A 26,750-nucleotide genomic window follows, 5' to 3' on the forward strand; every position below is an offset into this window, starting at 1 on the left:
AACCTTCTGATACACTGTTCATGTTATCCAATGCATTGGTTCCACTTTTGAATGGCGAGAAAGCTGCAAGCTTAACGAGGGAGTTAAACAAGCTAAGGTCGGTAACACTGGCTTCCACCTGTGGTTGCAGTAAGCCAACATCCTCGAACTCCTTCACACGGAACAATGCATACCCGGAGGAATGCTCAAATAATACAAACATAGACTGTGCCTGGAAAAAACAATGTACCAGAAATTATAATAAATCTTCCCAATGTCTCATTAACATATCAACCTATAAATTATAGATTCTTATGTGCTGACTCTGGTAACATATCAACCTATAAATTACAGATTCTTATGTGCTGACTCTCTGGTAACATATTAACCTATAAATTAAAGATTCTTATGTGCTGACTCTGGTAACATATTAACCTATAAATTATATTCTTATGTGCTGACTCTCTGGTACTTAATTTCTGATCCAACCTTGTGATTTTTCACAGAGTTTTGAGAATACACATCTACTAGGGTTTAGTCTTGGTTGAAGTACTGGTCATTAAGACATCTGATATTCTGGAATTTTTAACTGGTTTCATTTCAGGGGGATTTTCAGCCAAATTCCATACATCGGACAGAACCATAAATCAGGCCAAGTTAGTACAAATGGGTAGATCATATAAGGTTCTGCTTTGTACAAATTGCTTGTCAAGGTCTTAAAAGATATAATTTCCATTGAAAACCAAAATTTTCTAAATGTGTAATGCTTGAAATCCAACTCATTCAAGGTCTTATCAATGCAAAGGTCACCAAAATGCAGTAATACTTAGCAACGTTAAAGGCAATAAAGAGCCTTAACTTACCAATAAGCTTTGGGGAAGTTATCTTGTCGAAACTGACATTATGACAATAAGCAAAACAAGACTAAACCCAAATGGCACATGTTAGTCTAGGAGACAATGTTCATACCAATCCCATACAAGGCACATACAAGTCTATCAGACGATGTTCATACCAATCCCATACAAGGCACATGTAAATCTATCAGACGATGTTCATACCAATCCCACACAAGGCACATGTAAGTCTATCAGACGATGTTCATACCAATCCCATACAAGGCATGTGTAAGTCTATCAGACGATGTTCATACCAATCCCATACAAGGCATGTGTAAGTCTATCAGACGATGTTCATACCAATCCCATACCAGGCACATGAAAGTCTAAGAAACAACGTTCATACCAATCCCATACAAGGAACATGAAGTCTATGAGACAATGTTCATGCCAATCCCATACCAGAAACATGTAAGTCTACAAGACAATGTTCATATCAATCCCACACAAGGCACATGCAAGTCCATGAGACAAAGTTCATACCAATCCCACACAAGCCAGATTTAAGTCTACCAGACAATATTCATTTTACATTGCATGAAAATAGGTTCACTGGTTCTGACATATGCCACCTTCAAGCAAAGTTTTATGTGAAGATATTAAGATTTTTAATTGTCAAGGGCAGGAATGGCACTGGGCTTTGCCAATGGCACAAATTGCTAAAATTATTTTTTACTTATTGGTGACAAAATATACCATGGTAATTTTTGGAGCAACAACATATTTTGGCCGTTTAAACTTGTATATACAATTCAAAGGCACCATGAAAGGAAGACAAAAACTTGGATATAAAATGCACAGGAATCTACTGTTACACAAACAAATCTTTTGTTCAAACTGACAAATACATCTTAACAGTGCATTTTTCCATTGTAATCCACTTGTGCAGACACCAGGCCCGAGTCCTGTATGCTGTGATATATTCATATACTCATGCTAAAATATTAGTTACAATTTATCAACTTTTGAAAGCAGAAACAGAAATGGCTACAATCTACCAAAGGAAAGTTTTTTCTGCTAGTTTTTAAGGTTTCTTAAATAAAAAATGTATTCAAAAAAAGTTGTTCTTAAACTTTAAAGAAAACTAATTACCTCTTAAACACCGATTGTTCTGTATAAATACTAGGCAAATGAAACCAAAAAATAAATCAGTCTTAATGTCTTCAGTCATTCTTCCCGCTCCACCTTATTATAGCCCTACTGAAATCAAAATCTTTAAAAGATGTCACCTCTAATTGTATAAGCATTAATCTGTTAATTATTTCTAAGCATACTCTGCTCCTTATCTGTGTACGAATATTGTCGTGTAGTTCCCTCTTAAGGGGTATTCACATAGCTTTGCAAGCTTGAATAGGTTGGGAAATGATCTTTATGTCTTTTATGTACAACTTTTCAGGGCTCACTGATATTATCTTTTGGATACACCTGCTCCAAAATAGGAATTTTCACTAAACTTAACTTACTTGAGTCAGTAGTTTACTATTATGCCAGATTTCTTATCTGTTCCAAAATGCCGCATTAACCCTTTACCTCATACAACCGTCTTTGGACGCCTTTACAAAAGTCGCATCGAAGCGACTATTGACGCTTCTACAAAAGTCCCATAGAAGCGCCTTTTTACGTCTGCTGTAAACAATGGCCATTTTAAGCCGGTTTTCGTAGCGCCACCTTCGGGGAAAACCCCTTATTAGATACTACATTCATTTCTGTGAATGACAATTACGTCAGATCACGTGGTCACTGTTTATGTACTGGTCGATATCTGCTATTTAAAGTAACTGGGTCGTAATCTCCACTCTCCAAAATGGCGGTCGCGGATTTCATTCAGTACTTACGAAGTTTTCATGATTAGAATCACAACTATGAAAGATTCAATAACCTAGGTAAAGGCTCTGATATTGATATAGGCTGCAATTAGTTTTTATAAATTATCAAATTTAGGTGACTTAGTGATGTAGACACAGATGAAAAACTTGTAAATTTCGAGTATGAGAAATGGCAGCTCTACGGTTGGTCACATGGCCTCACTGATATGATGGTGAACGAATTCTCTCCAGATTTTAAAGCACATAACAAATTCTTCCGTGATAAATAATTACACAGCTATAACAATTGGACTTTACTCTTAAATTGTTCCACATGTAATAGATGTGTACCAAAAATGTAAAATGGTTAAAAATGCTGTTAAACGTAACATTCACTACATTGCTTAATAGTTCACAGGCAAGCTATGCGTATGCGGTCGACTAGGTAACCTGTGTTCTATGTACAGCGAGCTGCACTTTGTCACTATGCTCTATGAGGTAAAGGGTTAAGGGTTTAAAGTCCATCAATAACATAGTTGGCTTGTGCAGACAGAGGTATTCAAATAAGTATCTTTACTTCTAAAACAAATTTCCCTTCTTATTTCATTTTGTTTTCATTCTAATTTTTTTAAGCAGTTTATCTTAACCCATGATATGGATATGGTTTTGTAGCATATGATCTGCTGGGCTAAACCGACTGACAAAAGAAATGAAAATTGCATTCTACTTGTCATTTTAATGACTCTATACTCTGCCCATTCTATGTTTAATTACAAAATACCAATGAAATTGAGACTGACCAGTATGCTATTTTTTGTCCATCCAATATGTACATCTGACACCTATTTAAAACAATTTCAGGCTCAGAACCAATCACTGGTATCTACATTAAGACTTTTCCAGCTCCAAATAATCTGAAATACTTCATAACTTTAAAAAATTATTGTCATCATCACTATCATCAGCCAGTATCTGCAGAAAAAAATCTTAATCTTAAGATGAACCATGCAGGGAATCAGATATTTGGGGTTTTCTATGTAACCTGTATTTTAAACACTCAACTGTAAAACTTCCTGAGCAATACTGCTTATTCACAGGCATCATTCAAATCATTCTTGAATAGCCCAGATTTATAAATGTTGTTGTAGGGTTTAGCGCCATTTTTCAGCACACAATAGGCTATACATGGCCGCCAGTATTAATGGTGGAGGGAGAACCTGAAAAAAACTGGAAAGAACCACCGACCCACGAGAAGCTACTGGCAAGCTTTTTCACATACCCACATTAGCCGAATTCGAGACTCGAACCCACGCAGACAGAGGTGAGATGGCAGTGATTCGTAACAGAGAGTGCCTTAGACCACTTGGGGGCCCCAGATTTATAAATAGTTGCATGCTCAAAAAACTTGTCATGACAAGAACAGTTAAATAAAAATTGTACACTTCACCAAGCACATTTTCATATGTGGGACTTTCAGCTAATTTCTCTCTCTCTCTGAATGTCTAAAGAGTATGCTTGAAGGGGTAATACACAATCAACCATGTCCATTTGAAACAGACCACATCCACTAAATGGTGGTCATCTGTGATGACCCTTTGAGAAAGCATGGTGTGCAAATGAATTCTTCATGAGCTGCCACAGCAACTCCATAAGGATGCTTGGAGAGATGGTGGATCGGTCCTTCCTAATCCTCTTCACTCTCTCCGCCCCCACTGCAATGCTTGGGTTTCACAAAATCATATGGGAACATATTACATGGAAAAATGGTACATCCTTTGAAAATTTCAAGCAAATTTTACCAAAAGCTTAGGTCCCCAGTACTATTGTCTACTTGTTCTTACAATTTAATGTTTTGTTATATTACTGCACTAATTCAGCATCATTGCTAAACTCCGAGCAGGCTATTTAACAAGATAAGCAAAGACTGTTCAATTAGTGTTTGCTTTCAATGTTTCAAGTTCATTATTTTAGCTTTGTTGCTCAACTCAGAGCAGACTACTTCACAAGATAATCAAAAAGTATCAGGAGCTGGTGACCTCAAATTTGAAATGACCTCTAAAACTGTACATAAGTTGCCTTTGCTCAAGTTTCATCAGTTATGTTTACTGCAAACAAGAGCACAATGGTTCTACCTACCCCCCCATGACCATCAACCTACTGCAAAGGGAGGTAACATCCTAACATGTCTATCTGTATTATTAGCCCTACACTGTAAAACATAGCACATGTTAATTATGTTTTTGTGCTATGTATTACTATTGAAAAATGGCCTTGTGAAGTATGTTCCAATATCGACTGCCATCAGAACGAGCGTAAAGATCTTCAAGAATATCTCTGCTCTGGTGGCCTAGTGGTTAGAGCGTCCGCCTTGGATGTGGGAGGTCTTGGGTTTGCTCCAATGCCGAGTCATATCAAAGACTTGCAAAAATGGTACTAATAGCTGCCTTGCTTGGCGCTCAGCATTAAGAGGTTAGTGTTAGGACTGGTTGGCCTTGTGTCCGGATAATGTGACTGGGTGGGACATCATGCTACATGTCTGTGGCATGATGCCCCAGTGCTAGACATCACTATTAACTGTCACACTGAAAGACATCGTAGCGATATGACTGAAAACATTGTTAATGCTGCGTTAAAAATCCAAATCACACACACACAAGAATATCTCATATATTGCTGCTTTTCCTCAGACTAAAAGTCATGGTGATTTAGATGGCATTTACTTACTCTGACAACTTTTTTTCAAATAAATTCAAATTCTCACACAAGCAGATGGACTTCAAATTCCTTTGACCTACATTTCACTTTGCTGAAATGCAATAGAAGCCAGGAATGCCGAAATGGATTAAAAGGATGATTAATTTTGTTAAAGAAATAAAGCTATCAACACTCTTTCTTAAATATATAAATATTTTCATTCATTCATTAAAGAAACATTCTTCAACCTAGATTTCAGCATTCCCTGCTTCCACCACAATCCAACCAGGTGAACAGAACATGAAAATGCATCCATTTGCTCTGTCATATATTGATTCCATCAGAATAAAGACAGCAAAGTAAAATCAATTATATTTAAATTTGTGGAAGTGTTGATTGGGGCTGCAAAATGCATGATATTCCTCAAAATGTTACTTCTCATTCTCCCGTCTGTCGACATGTGAACAAACTACATAAGGCTGATATTTAGGCAGTAAGACATAGCACCAAAACAAAAATATCATGTGATAGTCTTATGTTGGTGGATTACCACTCCGGTGGCCTAGTGGTTAGAGCGTCTGCCTCTGAAGTGGGTGGTCCTGGGTTATAACCCCGGTCGAGTCATACCAAAGGCTTTATGACTGAAAAATTGTTCTAGCTACGATAAAAATCTAAATCTTACACACCTGTATTATAATTCTTACTGTGTAGAGAATACCAATTCCAGCATTTTCCATAGCATCTGGTGTGCATGGTTTTCTATTGCACAGCTATGAATAGGCCATGTTACCAAAGGCTTGGATACCAGTTAATGTGTATTATATATGAGAAATTAATAACTATTGTACAGCAGAGCTTCTCCCACCCCCACCCACATGAAACAAATTCTTCCAAACATCTTGCAACATTATTTAGGTCGTCGCATTTAGTTTTTCGTCACAAATACAAAACTTTAAACTAAGTATGTGAACGCTTAGTGTTTTATCAATATACAACAGCCTTCAATAAGTTATAAGAGTTAGTATTATGTTAGAAGTAAACTCCACGTGCAACCTACCATATTTGTTACATTACCAAACATATTTATATCATACAATTTGATTGGATATCCTGTTGCAACTCACTTTTCTATCCAATCAAATTCTATTTAAGAAAATATAAGCGAAACGACATGCTCCCATAACTCTTGTACGAATTGTAAACAGTGAACATACCATTTTCAGTGATTTTTTACATTGTTTAAAATAGAAGGCGACTAATGTTTGAAAATAACGTGCTTTTATGAATACTGAGTGCTTTAAATGTACATTGTTACCTATATCCTGTCAGAGAAAACACTAGTAGATATTTACAGGAAACATGATTTAGTTGTCGATATTTTATATCCTGTGTGGTTGTCGGTGGTAAGAAAGTCGGTAAGTCTTGTTGCGAATTCTGAAGGAAAATAATATATCTCACTTATTATGGTATTATTAGGATTATTTTTATTTAAAGCATCCTTCTCGCTCCAAATGTAACAAAAAGTTGTTTGATGAGTTGTTCTTGGTAACGGATAACCATGTGAAATTATCGTGCCCCATCGACTAAACTAGTTTTATGCAAGTTTTGTTTTGTTCTGATATTACAGTTGACACCAGTAATGTGAGAACAGAAATAAAAAATGAAAGGCGGAAAAAAACATTTTGGTCTACCTGCCCAACTAAACTAAGCAGGTGATACAGTTGATCTTGCAAAAAAATTTAACATTTTTTTTTTTGGGGGGGGGATGAACACTGGAAATGTTGATTATACTCATTTATACTCAGTGAGATAGACGTTTTGACAATGACAATCGCTTTCTATAGGTTTTAAACTTGCACTGAAAAGATGCATGACAATTGTAACTGTTCTTATTGGAATGTCTTATTCAGTTTTACAAAAGCTTAAAGATTAAAACAAATATCCTACAAAGCTGACTTGGTACATGGCACAGTAATTGGCAATAAAACCAAACCCATTGTGACAGTTAAAAAACTCCATTTGCTAGAACAGACACTAACAAGTAAACCTTTTTTTTACAAACATGATTAGAGACTGGAACTCAGTACTACATTTTATCATACTAAATCAGATGCCTCAGCTGGTAATGCAGAAACCTTCAAAAAGACATGTATTATTAGGACTATGACTATGGATGTTGCACTTATACAAATCAAGATCCAGATGTATGGTAGTCTTGGTATCTTACTGAGTTCAATAGACAAGTTATTTTAGCTAAAATCTGTTTTAGGTCAGGTACAAATCATCATAATGTACTGTAACTAAAGCTGGGAAAATATTTAAGTTTGCACTTGGTGAATGGAAATCTCAGTCCATAACATACTCTGCACATTCCAGACTAGGTTCATAACAAAGTCAGTCCTTTGCATATTTGTCCCATCTAGATTAAATTGTATGTGTGTGATTTGGATTTTTAGCATAACATTTTTCAGTCATATCTCTATGATATCTTCTGCAGTGTGTCAGTTTATAGTGATGTCTAGCACTGTGAGACCATTCTGCAGACATGTAGCATCATGTCCCACCTAGTCACATTATCCTGACACCAGGCCAACCAGTCCTAACACTAACCTTTTAATGCTGAGCTCCTAGTGAGGCAGCTGCTAGTACTGTTTTTATAATTCTTTGGTATGACTCGGTGCGGCAACCATTCTTTTTCTATTGAGGCCAGATTATACCCCACCTTATTTTCTTAAGATCACCTCCTAAGGCATGTAACACTATTTATTAATTAACATGATTATTCTGGAACCATTATTTTTGGCACATATGCTACTTGATATATTATTTCATTCCTTTGTTAATTTAGTAATGGCACATTTATATATTATATACAATACAGTGTAATGCCACGTGTTCACTGCTGTAAGTTTCCTTGGTGGGAATGGAGATGCTATTTTACATCTAAGGAAAACTGCACAGCATTTTAAGTGATCATTCTTGTGATTAAAACTAATTGTTGTCAGTTTTATTTTTGTGGTTTATGTTAGCACATGTATTGTTGTACGGGTAAAAGAAAAAAACTTTAGAAATTTATGTATATAAATATTTTTCATTGTATTGTTAAAATAATGAGTATGTGCTTTTCATTTTTCTTTCTGTCTTTTTTAAAATTGAAGGACTCCATAAATGAAGAGTCCAGGACTCATTGTCCTGAAGTTCTGTTGTGAGCTCTACTATCATTATATTCAGCAAAGCATTTGAACCCACCAATATGCTTTTTTATTACCAACTTTTACAAATTTATCTGTGAGATAGACATTGACACCTACGTATAAGCACAATCAATGCTTCATGGGTATGTATTTAAGACAATATAGGATAATTACCCACACACATGTCCCACTAAATAGTTGTTTTTTTGCCCCCCACCCCATTTTGAAGGAGGAGGGAATTAGTCTAATAAGCTTGAGCCTCATTCAGAAACAAGATAAGTAATTTGGTTTTTATTGCCTGCTGAAAATGGATCGACTTGTTTGGCATTTTTTTAGATTAGACAGACCTTGGGCAAGTTTGTTACTGCAGTGACATTATGTGTCATGTGAGAGAAACAATTTTGTAATCACAATCACTCTTCTGACAGAAAAAAAATTATTTACAGTAATCCAAGAAAATGATTTAACAAAAACAGAGATAGAGACAAATCTTATTTGACCACCACTTTATATGTCCCTAGTTTGTATGAATAGTAACCAGTCCTGCCAAGAACCTGTGTAAAACTGTTGTTGGGACTGTTTATAGAATTGCATAGAAGCAGTTAAAAGGTAAAGTGGTCACATGTAAGCAACCACCATTTAATTGGCTGAGAATAGCTAAGGTGAAACTGGGGGGGCACCTATTAGGCCAACTCAGCTTGCATATACAAAGTAAGGTGAAGCTGTGGGGGCACCTATTAGGCCAACTCAGTTATACAAAGTAAGGTGAAGCTGTGGGGGCACCTATTAGGCCAACTCATTTTGCATATACAAAGAAAGGTGAAGCTGTGGAGGCACCTATTAGGCCAACTCAACTTGCATATACAAAGTAAGGTGAAGCTGTGAGGGTACCTGTTAGGCCAACTCAACTTGCATATACAAAGCCCAATTCATTTTAAGTAAATCAAAGGGAAGCAGGCTGAAGAACAAAAGTTATTACCCATCATTGTCTTGATTGAAACCTTAAATTGTTTGTAGCTATCTTTATTAAAGCTTATTGGCAAGTTTGTGGTAAGTGACAACATTTCTTTGAGCTAGGTGTATTCAAAAGAATGTTACAACCCTGTCCTCATTGATGATACTGTGCATACCAACTATGTTAAGAAATTGTTTTCATTTTTAAGTATTTCCATCCTCCTAGCCCAACACCATTATTTTATATACTGTATATACTCACATATAAGATGGTCCCAACTGTAAAATGCACAGGCCCATATCTGTCTTCACATCATGTGCAGGCAGATCTGGTCTGTGCAGTTTGTTAGGAGTAATCATTAGAACAAACAACATAGACCCTGATATGCAGCACATTATGCTATGGTAGGACATGATCTTTGTTGTTTGCAGTTTGACTCAACTTATAAGCGAGTATATACAGTATTTTTAAACAGTTATGCATATCTGTACCCACCTACCAACCACATCCCAAATTTAAAGTCTGATGGACTGATGAATGGATAGATTAATAGAGAGACAGAAGTACAGACAGACAGGATCACATAAACCCTGCCTTTTCTTTCCAGAGAGTGCATCAATAAAACTTAGAACCTTAGAAATTAATATTTGCTGAATGGTCACTGTCAAACAGATTGTAATAAAAAATATAATAATATTCAATTTGTTACATGAATAATTTGATTTTAAGGTATTGGATATGTGTTGGAATTAAATAAGGCTTGATTTATGATAGCAGTTGATTAGATCCTGTATATAACAAAATATCTCATGCAGTTGATTTATAATAGCAGCTGATTAGATCCTGTATATAACAAAATATCTCATGCAGTTGATTTATAATAGCAATTGATTAGATCCTATATATAACAAAATATCTCATGCAGTTGATTTATGATAACAGTTGATTAGATCCTATATATAACATAAACTATATCATGCAGTTGATTTATGATAGTAGTTGATTAGATCCTATGTATAACATAAAATATCTCATGCAGTTGATTTATGATAGCAGTTGATTAGATCCTATGTATAACATAAAATATCTCATGCAGTTTATTGCAGATTGACGATGGATGACTCCTGTGAATCTTCAAATTTTACAGGTGATTCAAGTGGGGCCATGGAGGGTGGATCAGGAATGGACACACAGCCAGCTGGTTCAGAACTGATGAAGTATCTCACATCCCCAGAATTGTTAAGAGACTCTTCATTGATAAAAGAGAACAATTTTGTAAAAGTTAAAAGAGCAAAAAAGAGGTTTGGCAATTTAAAATCGGCAAAAAATTTGTTAGAAAACAGGATCAGTTGCCAGCCATGGAGAAAAGGCAGTGGTTCCCATGTAGGAGATTTTGGATCTGCACCTGATCTAGGCTTGAGTGTGAATACTAAGGAGTCGAACAATATAGGGGATGATATTTCCAGAGAGGAATTTGATGACATTTCAGAAATGATATCAGATCAAGACAATAATACTGTAGATTTTTTGAGCACCAGAGAAAATAGTGAGTATGATGATGATGATGAAATGACAAATTCTCAGCCAAAATTAGAAAAACTTTCACTAACTTGTGATGAAACTATTCCAGTTACAGATGAGTCAAATGAGGCCAGTTATCCAAGTACTTGTCATGATTTTAGCACACGTAGCATAGATGCAAGTTTTATGAATACCGAGGACACAAATTATTCAGCTACAAACGAGTCATGTTCTGATGTGTCGTTATTAGACAGAGAAGATTCTATGGATAAACGGTCATCACATTGTTCAACTCCTGTCAACCATGACCTGGCAAGCAAATCATGTAAATCGACCAAACCAAAGAAAAAGAAGACCAAAGAGCAATTAATCGAAGGAAACTGGTCAGTGCAGACATTAGAAAAGCTTGAACAATCCAAAAAGATGACAGACAGATGGTTGAAAACTCTGGCTATTCCAGACTTGAGTGATGAGCCAGTAAAGATCCCCATAACTGAACTCAACTCTTACTTGACATGTGGGCTGTGTCTGGGGTATTTGTATGAAGCTTCTACTATCACAGAATGTATGCATGTGTGTAAGTATGGGGTATTTTTTGTCATCTTAATTTACTGTTATCAGTTATTAGTTCATCTTGAATGGTCCTTTGTCATGTATTGTCAGCTGTGCTTCATTTGTTCACTGTTGCTGTTTACAGCTTTTTCTAAAACCCATTCAACAGAATTTGACCACATTTGAAAGAAAGCATCCTGGCTTGAAGCTTTTTTGTATTTATTCAAAATGATGCTTATCCATCTTCAAACATGGCCATTGTTACTAAAAATAGAACAAAATTAAACTTTTCTCAAAAACAGCTTTTCAGAATTTGAGCAGTTTTATGGAAAGCATCCTGGCATAAAAGTCTTGCAAATTTGTCTGCTTGATGCCAATCCATCTTCAAATATGGCCACTGTTACTAAAAACAGAAAAACATTGAAATGACTTTTTCTTCAAAAACTTCTCAACAGAATTTGACTAAAGTGGAAAGAAAGCAGCCTGGGATGAAGGTCATTCAGATTTGTTCAAATGATAACAATCTCTTGTCAAATGTTGCAACCATTACTAAAACAAGAAAAACCTTTTGAATAGCTTTTTTTTTCTAAACTGCAATACAGAATATAACCAAATTTGACAGAAGGCTTCATGGCTGACTTGCAGTTGTATGATGCAGATCAACCATCAGATATGGCCACTATTGCTAAAAATATTTTTTGTTTTAAACTGAAAATTACTTTTTCTCTAACACCACTCAGCAAATGACCAAATTTGACAGAAATCATTTTGGTTTAAATGGTTTTCAGATTTTATGCAAATGATGCCAATCAAAAATGAAGTATGTTGCCATTACCAAACAATAAATGCTTTTTTTCTCAGAAACTACTTGGCTGTAAGTGGATACGACAGCTGATCCAACCTTGTTTTCATTATATATTGAATCAGCAGCATTGCAGGAGATTTCAACATAGTGTCCTAATCCAAGCAGATTTCATGTTGTGGTAAAACAAAAGAAAAGCAACCTCTTATAGACTTTAAAATTATAGATGTAGGGTTATGCAGAGTTCATCCCCTTTAAGAAAAGTGTAAAACTAGATCCTTTTTTTTACAATACAAGAAGTATAAATTGAAACAGAACATGTAATAAAAAAATAATAAAATAATATACATTATGGATCATAATGAATGAAATAGCATTTAAACTGAAGAAAAAATATAATTGCAATTTAGCAACACTCAAAGATAATAATTTGATAACATAATTATATTTATAATATTAGTTTTTGAAATACCATTGGATGGGATACAGGACTCCTACATAGAAGTACCATGTATGATTCCAAGACAAGGTTGGGTCAACTGCCATTTTGTGTCCTTAAGCAAGACACTTCATGTTCAGCATCCATGAAGAACTAATTAAAGCCACTAGGCACAACATTTCCAAGTCAACTTAGCCCAGTTAAATCAGGAATGTTGTGTATCGCTAATAATTTTTAAATTTAGGAAGAAAGCTGATATGGAGCATGCTAATAATACAATGTAGACCTATTTGTTTGGCATGCTAATAATACAGTATAGGCCTACTTGTTCTGCATGCTAATAGTACAGTGAAGGCCTACTTGTTTAGCATGCTAATAATGAAGGCCTACTTGTATAGCATGCTAATAATACAATGTAGGCCTACTTGTTTAGCATGCTAATAATACAATGAAGGCCTACATGTTTAGCATGCTAATAATACAGGGAAGGCCTACTTGTTTAGCATGCTAATAATACAGGGAAGGCCTACTTGTTTAGCATGCTAATAATACAATGTAGGCCTACTTGTTTAGCATGCTGTTTGTAAATTGGAGCATTTGTAGGCAGTTTCATATTGGAAGACATTTTGCAATCTTTAAAGGATTGGAGTTCACAGACCTAAGGTACATAGGTTGTGCATACTGACAGGTTGCTACTTAGTTCCATTTTTTAATATTTGCCAATCTTATTTTATTATTTTTTATTTCAGTTTGTAAGAACTGCATAGTAAAGCACACCCTGACCAGTCTTCACTGTCCGATCTGTAACATAGAAATCCATCCAACAGACCCCTTTGTCAATATCAAGTAAGTTCAGCATTATCATATCCTTTGTCTCTTCTGCAAGACCTAGGACCACATTCAGGATGACATCAACATACCATATATAATCATGTTTAAGTTTGACAGATATGCAAGCAAAATAGATCCAGACTGCCGATCACATGATGCACCAACAGATCAGGTTCTGTGTTGTTTCTGACTTGTACACAAGTATATACATTAATCATTATTGTACTCTTTCTTCTGAATTTATATATGTAGTACTATACCTCATGGTAACACAGTAATATACCTTATCATATTACAGTATTATACCTCTTGGTAATACAGTACTTCATGGTAATACAGTACTAAACCTCGTAGTTATACAGCAGTATACTGTATCATATTACAGTACTATACCTCATGGTTATATAGTACTAAACCTCATAGTTATACAGTAATATACCTTATCATATTACAGTACTATACCTCATGGTTATACAGTACTAAACCTCATAGTTATACAGTAATATACCTTATCATATTACAGTACTATACCTCATGGTTATACAGTACTAAACCTCATAGTTATACAGTAATATACCTTATCATATTACAGTATTATACCTCTTGATAATACAGTAATTCATGGTAATACAGTAATATACCTTATCATATTACAGTACTATACCTCATGGTTATACAGTACTAAACCTCATAGTTATACAGTAATATACCTTATCATATTACAGTACTATACCTCATGGTTATACAGTACTAAACCTCATAGTTATACAGTAATATACCTTATCGTATTACAGTATTATACCTCATGGTAATGCAGTACTCTGCCTCATGGTAATACAGTCCTATACCTCATGGTAATACAGTACTATACCTGATGGCAGAGTGGGGGGCAATGTAGGGTTTTAAAAGAAGGCCAGACAGGATATGCCTGGGACTTGCTTGTCATATACTAATTGTCCACATGTGGATGGCTGGTTGTTTTGCTGACTGGGATCTGATAGGGTTTGGGACCATGCTTTATGTCAGAATCTTTATAAGGGAGGAAGAAATGCACTTCTTCCAGGAGGATATGGGATCCTTTATGAGTCAGCTGAGATTCACTTCTTTGATTCCATTGGGACTTGGAAGAAGACATGCTCAACTCAAGGATGGTATGGGATCTTTCTCTTCATTAGAGATGAATACTTATTCCCAGGGAGTATGGGATTTTCCTCTTCATTAGAGAAGAATACTCCTGGATCCCAAGGGTATGGGATATTTCTCTTTGTCACAGAATAATAATATATCCAAATGGTTACTGATAGTTGTATGTAACTATGCAGTCAGTGCTGGATAAGGCTTCAGTTAGGTTCTCCTCAAAGGATGGAGAAACTCAGGTTGAGTGAGTTGCACTCCTGCCCCAGATAGGGAGAAGCAGCACCCTCTTTAAGCCCTTAGTCCAGTGAAGGCAATCTGCATATCATGCCTCCCTGAAAAGGAGAATTAGTATTCCTCTATAATGTGAGAGGAGAACTTCATAAGATCAGAGTTGCCTTACCAATCTTTGGATTGATAACCCCCTTCACCCAGGTTAATTCTACCAATTAATCATGTTGGGGCTAGGTAGTTGGCACACTGACTAGGGATTAGATCAGCATCCCCCCCCCCTTTATATTCCCATCCAATCTCTACTGGATCTGGGGACATCCATTCCAGGGTTGCTAATCTTCCTTCCCCTTCATAGCACCATGGATGCCCATACCTTGGCCTCCTATTTTGGTAAAAATAGGATTCACACTAGCAAAACTTGCAGTCTCCTATGAGAAGCATATTGGGTTTTCCTAAAGTGTCTTAATATCCCGATGAGAAAAAGCATTGGTTGCCATTGAGTTTAATTTTCCAAATTCTTTACATCACTGACATTTAGCTCCTGTTTGTCCATCAGAGTGAGACTGAATTTTGTCAGTCCAAGGGGATGTCTTATTCCAAACACTAAGCCAGACATCACACGTTTGTACACTTGGCTACTATTTCATCTGAACTATCAGTTATAGATACTTTAGCATTTGTCTTAATCTCGGTAAATCTTCATCAATTTGTCGTTTAACTCCAAAATACTTATCCGGATATTGCAGCATTTTGTCTTAAGTCTCAAAGGGTCTTGATTTTGAGGTCACATGCACAACTTCGAAGAACTTGCTGCCCAGGTACTGTGTCATGTTCTTTTGATGTACTTTTATAAGGACAGCATGCACAGCTGGGGGTCTTTCAGCCACTGAATTCTCTCATTGTAAATATCAGTGTGGCTAAAATGATCAGTTGGTGAATACATTTTCCCACTCAGCAGATGGTAGAAGCAGGACTGGGAAGCCCTTGAATTTGCTGCCCAGTCCTTGTTTGCATACAGAGGAATCCTACATAAATGATTTTCTGCATCCCAGATTTAAAAAATTGGTGTCCATATACGTATGATTAAACATTTCCGAGACTTCTGGTAGATATATAAAGGCTGTTTACAGTTCAACAGACCTTTTGTTTCTTTCCTATTTCAACTCAGTTTGGGTTTTGTCCAGTGAAAAACCAGCTTTGTTCAGTAGCTCCATTGCATATTGAGATCTACAGTCTCAGTCATGTCTGTGCTGGTTTCGATCAAGACTTCTGTGGCCATTTAGGGCTTTACAGTTGAATTTAGTATGTTTATTTTGCAAAACAGCAGTTAACCCTGTGGTTGGAAAATATTTGATGTTTCTTTATGCTTTTTTGCAGCTGTGGCTAAACTCATCCTTTTCTGTTGAAGTACAGACACACTCAGGCTAATATTCAAATCCTGAAGATGATACAGTGTATTGTTGCTAATTAGAAAAAAGGTTGTAACTCCCTATCAATATAAAAAGGTTGTAACTCCCTATCAGTATAAAAAGGTTGTAACTCCCTATCAACATAAAAAGGTTGTAACTCCCTATATTAATATAAAAAGACTGTAACTCCCTATCAATATAAATAGGCTGTAACTCGATATCAGTATATAATGGTTGTAACTCCCTGTCGTTTGGTTGTAACTCCCTATCAGTATAAAAAGGTTGTAACTCCCTGTCAATTGGTTGTAACTTCCTATCAGTATAAAAAGGCTGTAACTCCCTTTCAGTATGTAAAGATTGTAACTCAATATCAATATAAATAGGCTGTTACTCGATATCAATAAAAAAAGGTTGTAACTCCCTGTCAATTGGTTGTAACTTCCTATCAATATAAAAAGGTTGTAACTCACTTTCAGTATGTAAAAGTTGTAACTCCCTATCAATATAAAAAGAACACAAAACATTTTGGCAGATTTAAAACTTGTTGCCTTTAGTACTACTGGTCATAAACCAGATGAGTCTGGCATCCAGCATCCATTAGAAAAAATGTATTGTCTCTATAATATCTAAACTACTGGGAAAATTACTATGAAACCAGGTAAATAGATTCATTCTAAGATTTCAGACATCAAATAAGGCCATCATAGCAGACAGTTTGAAAATATATATATATTGTTACTACTCCCAAATGGATGGTCATATCAGCATAGGATTTTAACAAAAAGGCTTTTTATAATGTCTTGCAGCAAGAAATAAACACTCTTACAGAAAGCAGAGGGGATTGAGGTTCCCAATCCTCTGCCTTCAGGATTAAGATTTTCTTGGGTAGTAATATTGTCAACAAATCCACATCTAAGTTCTGCCACATTCCAGACAGGCTCAGTTTCCTAGTGGACTTACTGTCCTATTGTAATTAGCAGATCCACACCTCAGCATAAAGTAAAACCTTCTCATGGTGAGATCAGTCTGTCATGGGCCTGTTTGTAACTGGGTGGAATGCAAAGCGTCTATCCTTTTTCTCACAAGTCCGAAATTTGAAAGCCCTCACAATCAGTGCTGTTTCTCTGATATGGAACTGTTTTGATCCCTTACACCTTGTTTCCCTGAATTGGAACTGTCTTGACTCGTACACTTTGTTCCCATTTGTGTATGTTAGATGAACAGAGACAAGGCCAAGTCTGGGATAATATTATGCAGCTTTTTCCTTCTCATGCTTACTTCATCTAACACATTATCATTAGGCACCATATTTTAAGAAGGAAAAACAAATGTTTAAAGTAAAATAAGTTTGTTCAGTAATAACTGCCTGATCATAATATGGACACATCCCCCTGCAGTTACATCCTTGGATGATTATGCACACCTGCTCTAGTAGTTATTGACAATCAATGGAATTTAGTGCCAAAGTCTCCACAAGGGAAACCACTCTAGTCTGAACTATAGCTTGGGTGGCGCTCACCAGATAATATGTACTTTTGAGAGAGTGACGTATGTAAGGTGAAGTAGTTCGCATTTAAAACATGCACAGTGGAGAGAACGTTTGCATACCTCTATGCTACATTAATGTAATGTGGATGATATTTCTTTTGGATATTGTACTTTTGGAAATTTTACATGATTTAAGCACACTGCTAACTAAAATGACTGCTCCCTTGTGTTAAAAAATCAGTCTGAATTAGTCTAAAGTACACTATACATAGCAGCTATTAAAATAGGGAAAATGAATTTTGCCAGACTAGACAATACCAGCTTCTGAAAGTGCAATGAATGAATTACCAAATATATAAAATGTAAAAAAAGTTATCGGCTCTTTTTTATACAATTGACCTCTGAAGTTCAGGAAGTGAAAATGACCAAGTAGAGCTAGCACTTTTTTGAAAGGTGCACATTTGAAGTAAGGCCAAGCTGTATACTCTATAACCCATAGTACACCCATCAATCATACACCAAAATAAAGGGAATTAAAGGTTCTTTGCATTATACCTAAGATATACAAGGTCTTTTTTAAATAGCCAGTATAACCAGTGAAGAAAGCCGGGGACATTCTTTTTCTTTAAATTCCTAACCCTATGCAAAATGCGAAACTGTATAGCGCCACCTTAAAGAAAATAAAAAAATGTTTGCAATTATTTTTTTTTATTTTCATATAATTATGTATGATGTTCTGAATAAAATGGTACATTCATATTGCATTTAAGCATGAAAATAAGCTAATTATGATCATTTTTCTCTTGCTTACATAACTTGCCATGAGGTATGTTTGTGTGAGTAGTGACCTTAATTATGGGGAAATTAGAAGACTTAGAATATAGGAATAGAGTCAACTTAAATTTAAAACTGTTGCAATAAGTGACAGAAATATATGGTGAAAATGTTTCTTTTCATTTATTTGCAATGAAATAAAAAAATAAATGAAGAGAAAGTGAATTCGCTTCTTCCATATTAAACAATAGGCAAATATTTTACACTTTGACCTTTGACCTTTATGAAGCTGATGAGTTACCTCCCTTTTCTAATTGCAAAATTCATTGTTGATATCTCAGAAATAATTCTGGCTAGTTTCATGTTCCTGTCATTCAGCATAACATTGGTTGCTATGTTTACAAAATGTAATGTGCATTCTTAAAATAGCTCACTTTTATCATGGGGGGGGGGGGTAGGCTGGACTTGTTAGAGACTCTGACACTCATAAATACTGTTCTGTGGGGAAAAAGGCAGGAGAATTATTCATAAGGATTGTTTTGATGCTTGCGACTTAAATGTTTCAGCCATATAAACATAATTAAATCATAAAAAATAATACCTACATCTTCTTTATGGTGGCGCTCACCAGATAATATGTACTTTTGAGAGAGTGACGTATGTAAGGTGAAGTAGTTCGCATTTAAAACATGCACAGTGGAGAGAACGTTTGCATACCTCTATGCTACATTAATGTAATGTGGATGATATTTCTTTTGGATATTGTACTTTTGGAAATTTTACATGATTTAAGCACACTGCTAACTAAAATGACTGCTCCCTTGTGTTAAAAAATCAGTCTGAATTAGTCTAAAGTACACTATACATAGCAGCTATTAAAATAGGGAAAATGAATTTTGCCAGACTAGACAATACCAGCTTCTGAAAGTGCAATGAATGAATTACCAAATATATAAAATGTAAAAAAAGTTATCGGCTCTTTTTTATACAATTGACCTCTGAAGTTCAGGAAGTGAAAATGACCAAGTAGAGCTAGCACTTTTTTGAAAGGTGCACATTTGAAGTAAGGCCAAGCTGTATACTCTATAACCCATAGTACACCCATCAATCATACACCAAAATAAAGGGAATTAAAGGTTCTTTGCATTATACCTAAGATATACAAGGTCTTTTTTAAATAGCCAGTATAACCAGTGAAGAAAGCCGGGGACATTCTTTTTCTTTAAATTCCTAACCCTATGCAAAATGCGAAACTGTATAGCGCCACCTTGACAAGTAGCTGGCCTTTTACCACTTCCGTTGTGAAAACAGACCAAATAATATGGTAAACATTATATTTTAGCTTCATTTGACTGGATCTGCATTGTATTGGATGTGCTCCAAGTTTATTGTGGTCAGATAAGTTTTATTAAAGTAATAATTTACTCATAAAATTTGTTTAAATCATGCCACAAATATTACAATTTAAAATAATCACATAACCTTTGTAAATTCACTCAAGTTCATGTGTTAGTGTTCATGTGTGAAAGAGGAGACAAAAAGAGGGAATAAAGAACTTTGTTTCTTAATTTTTCTCAGAAAAATTAAAATATTTTTTAAAAAAACCCATACACAATTGAGAAGATCTCAAGTACTCGGGGGAGGTGGGGCTGCTTGAATTGATGATACATGTTAATCAGCCTTGGTGCTCAACCTCATTTGATTCACTACAAAAGAATAACTTTTCAGCAGTTATTCCATGTTTCATAATGTATTTCCATCTGTAGTGCACATCATCAGAATGTAGTGATACAGTGGGGGATATGTTTGGAACCCAGTGCATTGGCAATGCATATACCAGTGTTTGAAGATTTTTTTAATAATTTGGACTGGAAGCAATTCAAAGACACACAGGCAGACAGACAGGTTGATGGACAGGAAAATATATCTGCTATGAAAAAAATAAGAATTTTAAGGGGGACAGGCAAAGGAGCAGTAGGAACAAACCCATTGCATCTGTTAAACTAAATTTTAAATGCATGTTACATGTTACACTACATTTATATAAATATTTAAGATCTGCTCCACAAAATCTGTTTGAATTTTTGTAAAATTATTATACAGTATCTGATATTTCACTGAATGGAAACAAAAAATGTAAACAACTTTAAACTGTTGATTAATATATTTTAGAAAGAAGAGCTGTCAGATTTCTTTTCTCAGTATAGTGTAATGATTATATGACACTTCTTATATGTTTCACGTCATCTTTTGATATTTTATAATTGTTACATTCTATAAGAAATCTTCACATCTTTTATGAAATAAAACTTAAAATCCAAAAGAATTAAAAAAATGACCATGAATAATTAGGTATCAGAGATGGGATTCACATGATAATAATTTTAACATGTCATGTATGTCTTATTTTCATTAGGTAACAAAATGCTTTTTCAGTATCTCAAAAACTAGATTTGCTTTTATATGACACAATTTGCATTTCAAACTTTCATCAACTCTCCTACAAATGTAAAATTGCTAAATCTGTAAAAACTGTCTCGCAGTTCCTTCTCATGGTACATCTCACATGTACTTTTCTCCACTGTTGTATAATTGAATCACATCTCACATGTACTTTTATCCACTGTTGTATAATTGAATCACATATCACATATACTTTTATCCACTGTTGTATAATTGAATCACATCTCACATGTACTTTTCTCCACTGTCATGTAATTGAACCACATCTCACATGTACTTTTACCCAGTGTTGTATAATTGAATCACATCTCACATGTATGTTTATCCACTGTCATATAATTGAATCATATCTAACATGTACTTTTCTCCACTGTTGAATAATTGAATATAAATGCATTATTCAGAAACTGCACAAGCAGGAAATGCTAATTTTTTTAATCATTCTGTCAGCAAATTTTTGTTCAAATTTAATTTAGATCTACAGTCAAAGCACTTTAATTGAAATTAAAAATTTTACAAATCAGTTTTCCTTTTAATTAGCATGAAAAAATTTAGAACCTGACATCAGTAGTGGAAAGCAGACAATGCATTATATCTGACATTAATATTAATTGATTAAGTCATATGATTTAATTCCATGGAAAGCTGCTGGATCCTTATTTGAATCCTCTCCCCCCACCCAGTTACAGAATAAGGGATATGGGAGAAGTTCCTGTCTTTTGTGTAAAGTGTGCAGTCCTTTACAGTCTGGTGTATACTACTTGCTTATATGTCATTTAGTTTGATTGCCGACACTTCAGATAGTCTTTACACTCCTTCCACAAGCTAATTCAGACCTCAAATTACATAGTATCAAGGGTTTTACAGAGTATCAAGGGTACGTTGGGCTTCTTTTTTTTATATACTACTTGTCCAAGTCCTGCAAGACACAAGTATTGGTATAAAATGATGGACATTGAGGTGATGGATGTTTGAGAAACCATATAAAGTTGCAACAAGAGCCGTTGCACATGATTACAGTGATGCTGATGTAGTTTCATGCCCATTACACTAACTGGACATTGAGAAACTTCTTTTAATGTGTTTACAGGGTATTTTTTTAATGTGTTTACAGGGTATTTTTTTAATGTGTATACAGGGTATTTTTTTAATGTGTATACAGGGTATTTTTTTAATGTGTATACAGGGTATTTTTTTAATGTGTGTACAGGGTATTTTTTTAATGTGTGTACAGGGTATTTTTTTAATGTGTGTACATGGTATTTTTTTTATGTGTGTATACAGGGTATATTTTAATGTGTATACAGGGTATTTTTTTAATGTGTATACAGGGTATTTTTTTAATGTTTATAAAGGGTATCCTTTTAATGTGTATACAGGGTATTTTTTTAATGTGTGTACAGGGTATTTTTTTATGTGTATACAGGGTATTTTTTAAATGTTTATTCAAATTAGGTACAATATATTTACCGGTCTTGTGGTAATTGTTCTTCTCATTCAAAATATGTTTTGCTTTCAGACTTGACAGAATGCTCCAGGATATTGTGTATAAGATCCTACCACAGGTTGCTGAAGGTGTGCATGTTCTCTCTCTCTCTCTCTCTCTCTCTCCTAAATACTGTAACTTTTAATTGCATATCACAAGATTGCCGTAATAAAGACAGATGAATTGGTTCAATTAATGAATTATTGGAATAATAATGGCCAAAGTATTTTCTGTACAAATAAAACCAGATTTAGTTGTAAACATTACCGTTTAATTTAGCAAAGCTTTCTGGTTTATATTAAATATTTTAGCATTTGGATGAAATATACTGAAACCATATTAATTTAAATTTGTATATGTTATGTGAAAACTACTCTAATGTCTAGCTCTCCAACCTGAAGGTCAGACAATACATGCCCTTCAGATGAGTACATGTATATACAATATCTACAATAATAAGCCCCATGCTTAAAAACATAAGCACCTTGCCACATCTTTAAAAAAAACCTTGATAAAGATATTCATCGAACATATTTTATTCTGACAAATAACACATTTTAAGAGGCCCACCCCTTCCAGATTTATTACATGAGAAATACTGTGACTAACTAACATTGGGACACAGGTTTGCATGTGCTGTACACAAATAATTGCTGATCCCACTTCCATGAGATATCTCAGCCATAAGCAAAAATCACAGCTCAATTCTGGATACTGATTAATTATAAACTACCATATATTCCCCAATTAAGAGTGTTATATTCTCTAAATGGAAAGGCGGGGCCATTGGTTAGAGCACAATAAGGAAAGCTAAAGTTGTTCTTTTGATGCATTCTTAAAATGTTATCGGGGAGTCTTTCTGCCACTGTATTCAGTCATTGTAAATATCAACAGAGTTAAAATGATCAATAGATCAACACATTTTCCCACTCAGCAACTGTTTGAGGTAGGACTGGTGAGTCTTTGAACTTGCCACACAGCTATTGTTTAAAACTACATGTGACTTTAGTGAATTATACATTGATACAGTAAAAACTTATGAGCGACCGCCTGTCATTCTGACCACAATCGTAATGCACAGATCAATTTTATTATATGAACGCTCTGTCATGGGTGACCACCTGCTGAATGCAACCACGATCTCTCGACAAAATATTCATTTCGACACTGCTATGAATGACTGCATCACAAAATGGGGATAAATTCCACTGAACATTATTTAATCCCTGTAACAGTTACTGCTTATAAGTTCTATAAAAAAGTTAGCATGGCTACCGTTATCTGAAATTTTGTTGGTATGTTTAAAGTGTTTTATGTTTTCTATGGTAAACCAGACTAAAGTACATGTAGATTATTCCAGCACTTTGCCTGGTACCCGGCATTATCATATCTACCACCCATATGTATGACTAGTACCCAGTATCCAGCTCTATGAAGAATTTTTTTTTATGAACAACCATATTGCAAGAACAGAGACAGACACCACTGACCTTTATGTAATCATTTGTAACAACAATCGCTTGAATAGTAAAGATTGTTCTGATCAAAAACATATATAAAAAGAACAACAAAAAGAAAAAGAAAGGATTCTGGCTACCGGTTGCTATATAGTGACAGATGTTACAGTTCATAAACCAGGTTAATGTACATGTCGCAAATTGCCGTTGCATTGCTGAGGTTACGGTAGTGGTCATGTATATTGTCTTTAGAGTTAATCCATATTACCTGGGGGTGAATAAGGTCATTTCTTTTAAACCAGGTAGTGAGAATCATTTGCAGGATTCAATTGATAGTGTTAATTGCTTGTGATATTTGTTGTTATTTTGTGGGTTCTTTTTCTCGTTGTCACAGTTTTACATCCCAATTACCAAGCTGTTGTCTATTCAAGTTGGTGCGATGGGGTTATACACTTTGTTTATAGAGTTAATCCCTGTATGTCTTCATTGAATTAAGCCATTGACTTTTGTCTCTGAATAAATGATTCTGTTTCTGGATGAGATAGCTGTTTCTTTTTTATTTCATTAATTGTTAGATATACAATGCACATATATAGATTTTTCATATTTTCCCAAAGCTTAGTTGAAATCGTCTTTACAGTCTATATTACAACTGAGCACTAATAATGTTAACACCTAGTATCCTAATAACAATGGAGGAACCTCCAGCTAAAAAGAAACAAATTTTAACACTGTAGCAAATAATTATTGTAGTTGAAAGAAGTGAAAAAGAACAGACCACTTGCAAAATAGTGGTTTTAATGTCAGTTAAACAAACTTAGTGTGTTATGTAGGAAAAGGAGTAAAACAGAAAAGATTTCATATGCTGATATATCTACATGTGATCTTCAAATGTAAATGTGATTTCATGTTTAATAATAGAAGTTTATCTTTATTGCTTTATAATTTTGTTTTTGGATGAATGCATACAATATTGTAGCAAGAAATATTAATAAAGAATAATATATATATATATATATATATATATATATATATATATATATATATATATATATATATATATATATGTACAGTGATTGGTTATTTTTCTTTAAATTGTTCTGAAACATGACCTTGGAAACTGGACTTTTTGTATAAACCTGTTATGAAACACCACCTGTCTTGAGAGACCATTTGTTGTTGGCAGAAGGGGCGGTCTTTCATCATAAGTTTTACTGTGTACACATTGTAACAGTGTGATCAACTGGGACTACTGCATAATTTTGTAATCATGGACTGAAGCAGATGGGTATTGAAAATCAGTGGTCTTTTAAATTTTCAGTTCTTAAAAATTAGAGTTTGGGCATTAATTAGTTATTATACTGTATATTGTAATTGGACTAAACATATTGTGATTCAAACCATTTCTATCATGGAGAAACTGATTTTAAATTTCAGTAAAATATAATTTTACAGAAGGACTTAAATTTGAGCTGAGGGTGTACTGAAGTTGAGAAGTTTTATGAAAGCAGGTTCTGGTTTCTCATGGCCATATTTATCCATTTATATTGTAATGCAGGGGTGCACAACCTTTTTCGGCCAAGGGTACATTGCATTTTCTAAGACAACCTGAGGTCCGCAAACACTAATTTCTTTTAATATAATTACTGTTCATGGGCCAGATTTCTGTGTTGTTTTAATTTGCCCTGTGGGTCAGTCAGAACACGTTCATGGGCCAGATCCAGCCCGTGGGCCATGGGTTGTGCACCTCTGTTGTAGTGAATTATGCATAATCAGATCTGGATCCAGTTTCACTAAACTTCTCAGATTCAATTCTTACTTTATCTTTCCTATCATAACATTTGACATTCTTTATCTTTCCTATCATACATTTGACAGTAATGCTAATATATTGTGTGATCCAATTGCTGACGAAATACAATGAAAAGGTTGAGTCCTAAAACTACCAGTTTATCTTTGTAGAGGAGATTGCCCGACAGAAGGAGTTTTATAACAATCATCTGGATGCAGAACCAAAAGGTAAAGATATATGCTGACAATGATAGTAGTATGGATTAATCAAATGATAAAGATATATGCTGACAATGATAGCAGTATGGATTAATCAAATGGTAAAGATATATGCTGACAATGATAGTAGTATGGATTAATCAAATGATAAAGATATATGCTGACAATGATAGTAGTATGGATTAATCAAAAGGTAAAGATATATGCTGACAATGATAGCAGTATGGATTAATCAAATGGTAAAGATATATGCTGACAATGATAGTAGTATGGATTAATCAAAAGGTAAAGATATATGCTGACAATGATAGTAGTATGGATTAATCAAAAGGTAAAGATATATGCTGACAATGATAGTAGTATGGATTAATCAAATGGTAAAGATATATGCTGACAATGATAGCAGTATGGATTAATCAAATGGTAAAGATATATGCTGACAATGATAGTAGTATGGATTAATCAAAAGGTAAAGATATATGCTGACAATGATAGTAGTATGGATGAACTAAATGGTAAAGTGAGACAACAATCATAGTAATATAGATAACAACATTAATGTGAGTAAACCAACGATAAAGTGATATGAAGATAATAATAGTAATATGGATGAACTAAAACTTC

At 34.7% G+C, this 26,750-nt stretch overlaps 2 protein-coding genes across 4 annotated transcripts in view; one reads left to right on the forward strand and one right to left on the reverse strand.

Annotated features, from left to right (window-relative positions):
• The window catches only part of LOC149794741 (nucleolar protein 56-like), a 42,225-nt gene extending 35,734 nt beyond the window's left edge, over window positions 1-6,491 (reverse strand). The window contains exons 1-2 of the mRNA XM_089964362.1: window positions 6,435-6,491; window positions 4-211 (exon numbers count right to left, since the gene is read on the reverse strand). Of these exons, the coding sequence (XP_089820488.1) occupies window positions 4-211; window positions 6,435-6,458 (232 nt within the window). The 5' untranslated portion in view covers window positions 6,459-6,491. The remainder of the gene's footprint in view (window positions 1-3; window positions 212-6,434) is intronic.
• A 62-nt stretch (window positions 6,492-6,553) lies between these two features.
• LOC149794742 (uncharacterized) overlaps window positions 6,554-26,750 on the forward strand; it is a 42,368-nt gene continuing 22,171 nt past the window's right edge. The window contains exons 1-5 of one of the 3 annotated variants that reach the window (XM_089964363.1): window positions 6,554-6,792; window positions 10,623-11,624; window positions 13,590-13,686; window positions 22,693-22,748; window positions 26,079-26,135. In XM_089964363.1, the coding sequence (XP_089820489.1) occupies window positions 10,640-11,624; window positions 13,590-13,686; window positions 22,693-22,748; window positions 26,079-26,135 (1,195 nt within the window). In that variant the 5' untranslated portion in view covers window positions 6,554-6,792; window positions 10,623-10,639. The remainder of the gene's footprint in view (window positions 6,793-10,622; window positions 11,625-13,589; window positions 13,687-22,692; window positions 22,749-26,078; window positions 26,136-26,750) is intronic. The other 2 variants (XM_089964364.1, XM_089964365.1) reach the window with 2 other exon arrangements.

This window comes from Sinohyriopsis cumingii, chromosome 7 (assembly GCF_028554795.1).
Source record: "Sinohyriopsis cumingii isolate HCF-2022 chromosome 7, ASM2855479v2, whole genome shotgun sequence".
Classification (NCBI taxonomy): Eukaryota; Metazoa; Mollusca; class Bivalvia; order Unionida; family Unionidae; genus Sinohyriopsis; species Sinohyriopsis cumingii.